This window comes from Gopherus evgoodei, chromosome 8 (genome assembly GCF_007399415.2).
Source record: "Gopherus evgoodei ecotype Sinaloan lineage chromosome 8, rGopEvg1_v1.p, whole genome shotgun sequence".
Lineage (NCBI taxonomy): Eukaryota > Metazoa > Chordata > Testudines > Testudinidae > Gopherus > Gopherus evgoodei.
The window spans coordinates 57,983,793-57,995,816 of NC_044329.1; the positions used below are offsets into that span (position 1 = coordinate 57,983,793).

The 12,024-nt window shown below is 41.7% G+C and overlaps 2 protein-coding genes across 3 annotated transcripts in view; one reads left to right on the forward strand and one right to left on the reverse strand.

Moving 5' to 3' along the window:
- Nucleotides 1-577: 577 nt before the first annotated feature.
- ARPC5 (actin related protein 2/3 complex subunit 5) lies at nt 578-7,606 on the reverse strand. Its single transcript, XM_030572040.1, has 4 exons — nt 7,257-7,606; nt 5,489-5,561; nt 3,012-3,188; nt 578-1,872 (listed from the first exon to the last, which is right to left on the reverse strand). The coding sequence occupies exons 1-4, from the start codon at nt 7,397-7,399 to the stop codon at nt 1,810-1,812; spliced, it is 456 nt and encodes a 151-aa protein (XP_030427900.1). The 5' UTR covers nt 7,400-7,606; the 3' UTR covers nt 578-1,809.
- Nucleotides 7,607-7,666: 60 nt separating this feature from the next.
- The window catches only part of RGL1 (ral guanine nucleotide dissociation stimulator like 1), a 169,635-nt gene continuing 165,277 nt past the window's right edge, over nt 7,667-12,024 (forward strand). For both annotated transcript variants that reach the window (XM_030572037.1, XM_030572039.1), the window contains exon 1: nt 7,667-7,796. The gene's annotated coding sequence lies outside the window, so the exon portion shown is untranslated. The remainder of the gene's footprint in view (nt 7,797-12,024) is intronic.

Genomic DNA, 12,024 nt, shown 5'->3' on the forward strand with positions numbered 1-12,024 from the left:
AGCAGGAGCTAACCAGAATGAGACTTCAGAGCTACTGTTGTTTTTAACCCTGCACTCAAGCAGTTACCTATTTATTCTGCTTTTTCTGAGGTCAATCTGAGGCACCCAGCAGTTATTTGCCCCATTGCTAGTATCCACTACCTAATTCAGGTTGTCTTAAACAAAACCAAGATGTACTGACATATTACAGAAAGAAAAAACACAAACAAGAGGGCTAGGGACAAAATACTTTGGCTAGTCAAACACTACAGACAGTTTTGGTAATCTGGGCCAAGTTCATGTTGCACAGCGTTAAGAAAAGCCAGCTACATTTTTCTGAATAGTGTTGGTGTCCACGGATCTTGATTTAGGTAGAGCATTCAGGATTGCTACAGAAGATCTAGGCCTACGATTACTTACATGTGCAAAGTGCTGCTGCGGAAACAACCTTGGCAGGAAAAAGAATGGAGGTGAAGGGCAGAAGTTGGGTGACTATTTCTGCTTTTTTCCCTTCCTCAATTCTGTTAGTGTGTGAATTTCCCAAATTCAGCGATAGAGCCATCAGAACAGTTAACACCAAGGAATTTGAAACATTAAGTAAATATTCAGTGACAATTTATTTTCTGATTGTTATCATTTTACAAAAAAAGCAGATATCAAAACAGCAAAGATTTTCATGAGTTCCTCACCAGTTTTACACAGCTGAACTGGTGTAAAATGTGAATGTAAGACACAGGCTGGCTTTGCTCCTGGTCATACACATTCAAGGTTATCCCTGGGCTGGGATGCACTGGGCCTTTGGAAATTTTTTATTTTAAAAAGCACCTGTCTTTTTCTGGGACTTGACTTGATTCACCCAAGTCACTTTGTACTGAAATATAACATGGAATGCGTACCTGCTGGGATCAGAAATTAATCTTTTCTGGATCCCATGTACCTTAACACTGATCAAGGGACTTTGCAATGGACACATTAGGCACCAGTCTACATTTCTCAGATTACCAAAAGGCAGCTACTAAATTATGTTAGCTATAATCATTTTTTGCACCCCTGCCCCAACATGCTGCAATGGGATTTATCTGTATAACAGCCCCTTCTACTTTTCCTCATCAGGATTTCAGGTCCCAAAAAGGAAAGCTTTACTAGGTTAAAGCCCAGGGAAATGGACCTTCATCCTTAAATATCCTTATTGTGTTGTGATGCCTTAGACAATTCTACAACAGTAAGACTCTCCCATTGTGGACCCAAGACTTGAATGATCAAAGGAAACCCAGATAAACCATAAATGTGAGATAGGAAAAAATACTCAGCTCACTGGATGGATATTCTGGTTCTTTTCTGAGCCAGAGCTTGTTCTTCTACTGTACTTGTGCTGTAGGGTTCAGAGTTTGACCAGGAGAAGCATAGTCCAGTTTCCATTACTAGCTGCACCATCTTTTCAAACATACAGCTTACACTGAACACTGCCTGGTTAGCTAAAGAATTAAGACACTGCCCTGAGTCCCTCAGTATCTGCTTGGAAAGTCAGGTCTAAATCTGGCATGATAATACATGAATGCAAATCATCTTACACAAAGACTTGTGTATATGTCACTGAAATGCTTTTGAGAGTATCAAATACTCCTATTAAAAAATAAAATGGCACCTCTATTATTACTCAAACAGCAAAAGGAAATCAGATATGCGTATTTTGTCATAGATATGAAAGAGGAAGCAAGAAGGCAAGCTGAGAGACAGATGCTACCCCCAGGGCAGCAGTGACATTTGGTTGTTTTGGTCATTGTACCAGCATTTTGTACACCCACGGCAGGCAGTCGCTGGCTGCTGAACTTAAACCGTTTTTCTGGCGGTCAAGACACGGACAATGGACCCTACACCTCCAGCAGCGAGAGCCTGAAAACAGAAGTAACAGTTAATACAAATAACAGACTTAAAAATAATAACACTCAATACAGTTAATACTCAATAACTGACTTAAGTGGCAATGCTTCAACGACAAAAATTCAAAAACAGACTCCAACAAGAAACTGCAGAACTGGTATTAATTTGCAAACTGGACACTATCAAATTAGGCCTAAATAAAGACTGGGAGTGGAAGGGTCACAACAACAACTAAATTTCCCTCTGCTGTTACTCACACTTTGTCTATTGTTTGAAATGGGCCACCCAGTTTACATTGGCCTCATTACCACTACAAAAGTGATTTTTCCTCCCTTGGCAGTCTACTGTTGAGAACAGCCCACTTTCACTTTAATGGAGTTGTCTCGTTAGCACGGACCCCCCACTTGGTAAGGCAACTCCCATCTCTTCATGTATTGTGTGCATATATACCTGCCTACTGTTTTCTTCCACTCCATGCATCTGATGAAGTGGGTTTTAACCCACGGAAGCTTATGGCCAAATAAATGTGTTCGTCTCTAGGGTGCCACAAGTACGCCTCGTTGTTTTAGTTAATACAAATTAACCAATAACACAGTAAGCACAAACAATTACTACTTGGACTTCAGTACGTTTCATCTGAACATCTCAAAGTGTTCTACATACACTAACCATCGGCACTCTGCAATAGGGAAGCATTACTACATTCATTTTATAAACGGGGAAATGGAGTCAGGCATTGGGGAAATGGAGTCAGGCATTAGATAACTTGCGCAAGTAAGATTCACTGGGGGAGTCAGGACACTTGGGTTCTATTCCCAGCTAAATCCCCGACTTTGACCTTAGATTATACTGCCTCAGTGCAAGATGACAGTTTTTAGGAAATATGCAATGGCTCATTTTCATTCTTACCTAATGCATGATCAAACTTCACCTCTAAAGTCTGCATGCATCAATATGACATAGGAAGTGTGCACTAATTTCACATGGTTCCCTGGGGAACCTTGTCCTTCCCACCCCAACTGTTGCAATATGAACACTGGAATTTTAAGGGGAAGAAGGCTGATTCTTATTGGACTCAAGACAGAGTCATGGATGTAAGGATCTGTGCTAATGCAAATTATCAGGCCAAATGCGACTGAGACTTAACACACCTTTTCATGCCACTGCAGTAACACAGCACTGCTGTTGTCAGAGGGGCTCTCAAACCCTTTGTAGATGTATTTCATTAGCAGATCAACTCCATTCTTGTCCAGAGATTGTACTGCCTTTTCAATATCATTGGCTTTGAAAGAGATGAGAACTTTCAGAACAATGCTTTCTGCACGATCCTGTAAACAAGAGAAAAAGTCACAACCTGGAACTGAGCTGATCAATACTGACATGGTCTGCAGCCAAATGTTAATGATCTCTCAGCTGTCGGAGGTAGAACTTTTCTGTTCTTAACAATTCAAAAATGTTCGGCTAAGGTAGCTCAAACACATACCAAGTTGTCAAGCGTATTGTACGACAGATGCCCACATCTGCCCTACGACAGTTATGACCTCAACTGACATCTGTAATTCTAAATGAATTTCAATTTACAGCTAACATATGTAATTAATTGTAATTAAGTTTTAGATAACAAGTTTAAACAGTTAGTGCCCAGTTGGGCGAAGGAAGCTAGTCTCAAAAAAGAGACTCATTTTCTTCACTGGGCTTTGTAACAAGCTTGTTCTCTTCTAGGTTTCTCTTTCTGCTCACCAAGCTTGGCTTTTGTTTGCAGGACTCCACCCACAGAACTGTATAAGGGCTGTACTGAACTTTATCGCTGTTAATGTTCATGCACTGGAAAGTTCAAAAGAAGTTGGAACTAATAGGACTAAGGGTTTGATTGGCTTTCCTCTCACCTCTTATTTTACATTTTGTCTAGATGGACAGCTCTGCTGTGGAATAGAAGTGATCTTAAAGGAGTTTGCTCTCAAATTTCAGAAGTATTCCTACTCAGCACTGTTTGAGTTCTGCTCAGCTAATACCTTAGCTTTACTCTGCATTATCCTTCTCTTCCCCCATTGACTACTGTATTATAACTACCGCTTTAATTCTGTGTACATAATGCTTTACAAAATCCTTGGAAAACACCTTTAAGGCCCAGTCAGTATTACCAGCATGAAATAGTTCCTGGTAATATATATGATTGCTTAATCTACACAGGTCAACCCAAACATCTGAAGCTGCAGTTAAAAGCAGCTGAACTGTCACATCCATGCTGAAATACAACTGCTAGCATCAAATGTTTCAGGTAACGAGAACTGACCTTGATGCCATTTCTGAATCAAGAATTTATGTAGCATGGTTAGGACCTTTCATCACCCATTCTAAGTATCATCCTTCCCCACCCTCCCAAAGTAATTTTCTTCCCCTGTTCACTCAATCACCACCTGAGAGGTAGCAATATAAAAAAACCTTAACTGTCAGAATGGATTCCTCTTGTATATAATCCCACTGAGCAAGTATTGTCTGCAGTTGCTTCCCAAAGGAATTATAGCCATTATCTTTCCCAGTACGCAGAGACACCCTGCAGCCATTTGATTTAGTGAGACTTCTCAGATATGTAGCAGAAATAGTAAGCAGAAACAGTGATTTGGTGGGAGGTTATATCCTAAAATAAGAATGAAGCCAAGAACAAGCTCATGAGACAGAGCTGCCAGATCTGCAAGTTTTCCCAAGGCTTTGGCGAAATCAGTCATATTTTAAGTCTTTTTCCAAGTGGAAAAAGACTTTGTACAATGGCACTACCTTGTACAGCAGATCTGCCCCATGTGTACCGAGTCATGTGTACTTCACTGACAGAAGTTTTAATACTTTACTACAGTGAGCCCTGCAGAAGCAACTTAACTGTGGGCAGCAAGTTAGATTTGTTTGCCTCCTACATCAGAATTACAGTAGCCCCTATGCAACCTCATTGTCTTTATATTATTCCTTCAATGACACCAGTGCAATTGTAATGAAAGACACATTGTCACAGATGTAAAAGAAGGCAAAATTACCGGCAGAATCTCTTACTTGATGATGCCCTTGATACCAAGATTGGTAGGTGATTCTTAGACCCCCAAGTAAATTTGTAGGGCTGACAGTTGGTGGAGAAAATCTTTACTGGGAAGTTTGTTTGTGACAGTAGACCAAACATAGAATCCTACAGATATATTCTTACAGAGTGAATGCTTAGAGTAGAACTCCACTCTAATCAGAGCTGTGTGGGTGGCTACAGTACAGTAGATTCCTATAGCTTATCTGCGCATCTTTCAGTCTGCTCTGGGCATCCATAACACTCAAAACTAGTTTTTGAGAGCCTTGTCCGACAGGCAAGTATGTGTGCACAGTATAGTCAAAGCTCTTCTCACAGTGGAAGTGCTTATATTTTCTAAGTTCTTATTGTAGCTAGAATTATGGACTAGACACAGTAGCTGATCAGTGCCTACTGTTTTGGGTCCTTTTTCATAGGCCTACTTGGGCTGAGTATAGTTTGGCAACAGGAAAATGCTTAATCAGCCTCAAAGAGAGGGGAAGTGAGAAATCTATAGAGGGCAAGGAGAATTAGGAGAGAATTCACAGTATGGCATATAAATGTGAGACTTATTGGCTACTTCACCTTTACTGCTTGGTTCTTGGTGTTGATTGGAGGATTCTTCAGGGCTGCCTGCAATGCAGCCATCATGTTCCCTGTGAACAATGGTTAAGGAAAGACAGGGAAACGAGGACCTAGAAAGCAACAGAGCTAGTCACAATACAGTGGGGTTCACATGTAATTTGTTCATTACTAGGAATATCAGTGATGGAGTTGCTAAGAGAACATCTTCCATATTGAACACTTCAGTGGGTGCAACATAAGGTGGCAAATACTAGCCAATTACTGAAAGCAATGGGACCTGGACTAAGGTGGTACAGTTTTCAGTACTGGAGAGCACCAATCATTGAACAAGGATCCAAATAATAGAAACATTTAGAATTGGTCTAATTTGGAATTTCTATCATCAAACATCACACATAATGGCAAAATATCATCCAACAAGCTATAGCATAGCTGTTTGCACAATACAGAATGATGTGATTGCTGAAATAAACTGTTAGTGGGAACATCTGTGCCACATAAATTGGAAAAATACCATCAGTCAGGACACCAGACTAAACATTGGCAGGAAAGGAAAGGTCAATCTGTCAGTCAATTCATCACAATGTAGTTGATTATGATTTGGGAGAGTTTTCTATTCAGATTCGTATATTACATCCACCACTGTGGTATCTAGAAACCTCCCCCACCAGTGCATTAAGTAACATGGCTAATGTGCACCACAGATGGAGTTTATTATAGAACAATGAGACCCAAGACTGCCTCCATCATTGTCATGAACCAGGAGGAGAACAAAACATGCTCTAGAGACACAGATAATTCAGGCTTAGCAGCCCCCACTTGAATTTTCGTAAAGGGTTTCACAGTTTTGAGCACAGAAATTTGCCTTTCAGTTTTTCCCCCCCATCTCCCCAGGAATTACCAAAATTGAATCACAAAACCCATTAATCCTATGGGGTTCAGCCTCGCCTTGAAAGGGCACTACTGAAGCAAAATGCTTTAATATGTGGAAGTGAAAAGGAATTAGATTGTCACGGACAAGGTGCAATTATTCCCATAAAAGGAAAACCACACAGCGTGCACACTTCCTCAAACCCTGAAGCCTAAGAAGGGGGGTTTGAGGGCAGGGCTTTCTCTCTGTCCCTCCCTCCTGCTCTCATGAGGTCAAACAAGACCACATCCTCAAGTGCGTACGCGCCCGAGAACTGGAAACACAAAAAAAGCTGACTGATATTAACTTACATAAATAAAATTGTACAGGGCAACGGTCTCCATGGATAGCAGGGTGCTCAAGCCAGGGATTAGACAGACGCACACTAGGAAGTTTTACATTGTTTGGAAAATATTTCATTGAAAATCTATTGTTGTTTAAGAACCCAACACACCTGGGTTTTAATCTGTGTTTCCTACTCCTGCACTTACACTCAAAGACAACAGTTATTTATTTCATTCTGTGGGGCTAGGTGGTACTGGCTGACCTTACCCAGTCTGAAGCCTGCCCTTAGGGAGCCACAGATTTACAGGGTAGACTAGTTCGAGAGAGGCTGGGCTGTGGTGAAACTGAGCAGGGGACATGGAGGATCCTCCCCCCTGCCCAGTAACTTTCCAGGCCAGCAAAGCCCTGGCACACTCAGTGCAGGGTGACACAGGCGAGTCCCACCCGCCCTGCCTGTGCCCTGGGCATCCTACAAGCCTGGTAGGCTCAGTATAGGGCTGGGGACCAGTCCCCTCGCGCTCCTCGCCTCAGTCAGCGGCCAGGACTCTTTCCCCGGCGCTGGCGGAAGGATATTGCCGCAGGCAGCAATCCACCTCGCCCTCGTCGGGCCCGGCCTGGCCATCGCCTCCCTCCTCCTCGTCCACGAATTTGTTCTCGTCATACTCATCCACATCCACGCGGCGAAAGCGCGCAGAGGACACCGTGTTCTTCGCCATCACCCCGGAACCTGCCGGCGCCTCCCGGCCGCTCCCCGCCGCAGGACGGTGCCCGCCCCTTACTGCCCGCAGTGAGCAACACCGCGCATGCGCAGGGAGTAGAGTTTCTTCCGCCTCTCACTTCTACTCACGCGCAGGAAAGATCGCGCTCGATCGATCATCTCTTCCTACGTAATAGCCATGCGCGCTTGCCGTTCGTGGAGGGAGAGCATGCACAACACAACTGCGAGTATCTTTTAACGCATGCGTGTTTTAAATTACGCACCCCCTCCTCTATTGCGCATGTGTTCCGAACAGACTTCCTCTTTCTCCTGCGGCATCCGGCAGGCCTTGCGCGCAGCCGTAGAGAAGGCAACCCTCAAGTGGGCGGAGGAAGGCAGGGTCCGGGGAGGAGCAGGTGAGCTGTTGCGATTGGTCGGCAGGGGGTGGTCACGTGTTCTCCCGGGGTGAGGAGGGCCGTCACCATAGGAGCGGTCCCCTGCAGCTAACGAGCGCTGTATGGGGGCGAGCGGCGCGGTGCGGTCCCGATCCAGCCACGCTGGGTCTGGCTGCTGGGTGGGTGTGTACTGGGTGCGGCTTATCTCCAGCAGCCTGGTGTGGCCCGCCCCCCGTCTGTCCTCAGGGGCTACCGCAGGAAGGCGGTCACTGCCCCCACGGTCTGTCTGTGTCCCCTCCCGCAGTGCTTCTCTAGCGCTTTCCAGTGGGACGCCCCTGAGTGCTTTTTGCTGCTAATTCATTCACTCCACCTAGCTCCCCGCGAGAAGGGTTAGCGCTTAGAGCCCTACTTTGTAGATGGGGAAACTGAGGCACAGAAGCGCCCAAACTTTCACCAGTGCCCTTTGATTTTTGGCTGCTGCAGTTTCTAGGTGGGCAGGTTTTCAATTTCACTTGTCTCCTCTTTGAGCAGGTATGCTCACTGTTGCTGGACATCTGGCCCAAAGTGTCCAAAATCAGGCTCTTAAAAAATTGGGATAATTACAAGAATTTGGGCTAAGAGAGCTACTCATAGTCATATGATGAATCAGTGGCAGAGTTGAGGCCAAAACCCCAAAAACTTGACTCCCAGTTCCTCCTCTTCACTCCAAACAGTAATCCCTTCCTTTATATTGATATAAATATTTTAATCAGTTGTCTTTAATATATGTTGAAATGAGATTTGAGGTATAAATTATATTAGTATTGTATGTTAAATGGACATTGATAAGTAGTTTGAGTTCAAAATCTGGGATTTACAAAAAAGAACTTTTATAGAATCTAATATGAATCATAATGCTTTCCTAATAATAATAAAAAAAATAATTTAGGACATTAAATTTAGTCTTGTGGTGCTGGGAACCCAACCTCAAAAACCTTGTGCTAATACATAACAAGGAGAAAGTGAAATTGACCAGCCAACTTTTACTGTGCAAGCTGAGTGAAATGCAGAAAATAATGCAGAATTAGTAAAAATGTGCAAGCTGAGTGAAATGCAGAAAATAATGCAGAAATAGTAAAAAGTACATTTAACCCCCCCATTTTAATAGTCTGACATAAACATAAACAGATAATCTTTTAAAGTAAGATTTTTATCATGCATTCCTTTAAATAAATTTGTTCATTTTTTAAATAATTGTATATACATTAAGAAGTTCACTTTAAAATTCCAGTCCAACTCCAACTGAAGACAATGGAAAAACTCAATCGGGATTGAAGAGGGCCCCAGGTGATTGCATATTGTTAAGATATGACTCCTAACCCTGCAAAGATTCATGTAAGTGTGTTGTCCCCCTGAAGTAAAATCACACAGCATCTTGCAAGATCAAGTGTCAGATTGGGGACTTTGCACCTCTTGGATGCAGAATTTGTGTTGCTATGTTACATGGCCGTGTGAGAGGTTAAGTATTGTTTGAACCCCTACAGAGGAGTTATGTATGGTAAGGACTAACTCACAATTAGATTCTTAATGCTGGGGTCACAAAAATAAAAAGGATTGATTTTTACAGAATTAATTGGTATATTTTTGGTTAAGGTTTCTGTAACAACACTCAAAGCCACTTTTGCTAGAGATCAGAAGTTATCAGCTTTACTATAGAACACTGCAATTAAAACACTTTAAATATTAATAACAAATATATTGCATTACAACAGTGAAAGCACTGATCTATAAAACAACTCACTCTTCATACTCTATCAGCACTACCTTTTAAAACTTTATATGAAAGAGATCTCTTTGGTGTTCACTCAGTTTTATTTTTTATATATTTCTAATCCTTATATATTTTTTTAAATCTAATTTAAAAATCATATTACATGAACTTCTGGCTGATGAGAGGTGGCAGCCTTGGAGGGTAAAGGCTTTTTTATTCACAGGACAGGTAGTGGGAGTATAATGTTCCCCCATGTATATCCACCCTTACCTGAAGGAATCACTTTTGGGATTCGGCAGTGTTTGGTCTATATTGTCCATTTCATCCTTGCCTTATGCCGAGGCTTTCAACAAGGATACTAGTTATGTTGATATCTTATATGCTGTGGATACCTCTCCAGTGAAAATCTGATTGAGACTGTCAACTTCATTTATTGTAAGTTACTAAAAGTCATTGGCAGGTACTGAATTTTCATCATTACTGGCCTAGATTGGATTTAAACGAGTTTTCTAAAGGTAAAAGTATCCATATCCTCAACATCACAGTTCTCTGAGCCATCTAGTCCCTCTGCGTATTAACTTTCATAAGAAATGGATTTACTTTTTTTTTTTTTTTTTTTTTGCCCTTTGGTATCTGTGGTCTTGCTACTTAAAAGTCGTTCAGTGATTTCTGCCACCTGAACAGGTCTTCCATGGGAAAAGGTTTGGGAATTATTGGTATCATTAAATAACTCCTTAGGCATCTTTAAATGCCTTACAATATTTTTAGGTTTGGGATATAAATGTTGCCCCGCAAAAGGCAGAAACTTGCTCGTAAAAGGCACCAAATGGGTGTGACTCATCAGTGGTGGCAATCTGCCGTTCATCATTTGTGAAGGTTGCTGAGAGAGTGTGTTAGCAAAGTAGTATTGCTGCAAATTCTGCTGAGGTTTTAGATTTTCATATGTTGCTTGGGGAGATGCTTTCATTAAATAATATTTCATTCCTGTTATGTTGTTAATTTTATGTGAATTTTGTTGGTCAGCTAATGCTCTTGCAGGTAAAATTGGATAATAAAGGGTTGCTTCTGGCATACCACTCACAAAATTGTAAAGGAGGGAATGCCAGACCCCACCACATAATGAGTTCAAAGTCACGTGAGGCCACAAGCTGGCAAGGCTTCGTAAAGCTTTGCAGTTCCATATGGACATGGGGAAATCATCCTCAGTGTGATAAAGCTGAGAGAAATAAATACAAAGGGTAATATCTGGGTACTTTGACAAGAAATTGTAGATCTTGCTTATGCAGCAGTGCTCAGCCTCATTACAAGGAGAGTAGTTTGAATAAAGAATTATGTACCCGATGCTGTCATTGTCATGTGTAACTGCATCCAGATAGCCGCCCATCTCAAATAACATGGACTCTGGGTGGATGTTATACTTAATGCAGTTGGTTGCATGGCCCTTTTGGACTAATGTCCCAGAAAAGCTCCTCAGTTCATAGAATATAAGGTGTTTGTTTTGCGAACTCATTAGTCCATATGGGAATCCAAAGGCCTTATGAAATTCCATATAAGGGACTCTTGCTTCTTCACCTGTTTGTATATGATAGGGGCATTTGGGACAACTTTTGCTCAGTGTCTGCCAATAATAGGGCTTTACTACCGTTCCTTGATTTGCCAGATATTCCTGGAACAAAGTTTCCCTTTCTGGGTTCATACTGTATTGGAAAATCTCCCCACTCATATTTCTGAAAGAAGTCCTGAAAGAAGAAAAAAGAACTTGTAATTTATCCCTCCCATTTCCTTTGCTCTTACACTGCAAACATTAAAATGCATATTTGCCTCTAAAGAATAAGCTACTGCACAAGTACAAATGAGAGCTTTGTGGATTGCAGCTTCAAGTGAAGAGAGGGCAAGTTGGCAATACAAGTTTCAAGATTGTCCTTGTCTTTGCACGCCTGCCTTTTGTGTTTAAAATAAATTAATCAGAAAATATCTCTTCCTGCTACTACCTCCCCTCCCACAAAAGTACAAAGTATATAATAAAAGCATTGCATACTTTTCAGAAATTGGATCACTAGATTTGCTCTATACAATCTGAGCACAATCAGATATTTTTAAAAAGGTATAATTACCATCAGTACATCTCCAGACGAGGATAGTAGTCAATGTGTATGTAGTCCACTTCACAGTCTTTCCTGAGTCCAGTTGTTGATTCCCATTTTAGTCTAATAAATATTACAAACTTCAGGGGGTAGGCGTTAAGATCATTTGTTCAATTTCTCATCTCCCAAAGACCAGCATGTAGTTTTGTTGTATAACTTTATTGAGGCATGGCAACCCTACTAATCATGGTGAAGACTCTAAAGACAACCTCATTTTGATGTTTGCACTTGCCAGATGCTAGGATACGCAGACACAAACAAGACTTTTTCATTGTTTGTATTTCAAACAGTCTGCTGGGTTTAGCTTTCTTTCCTTTGCCTGTCACTATTTCATTTTCCCTCTTCCTTTATTAAG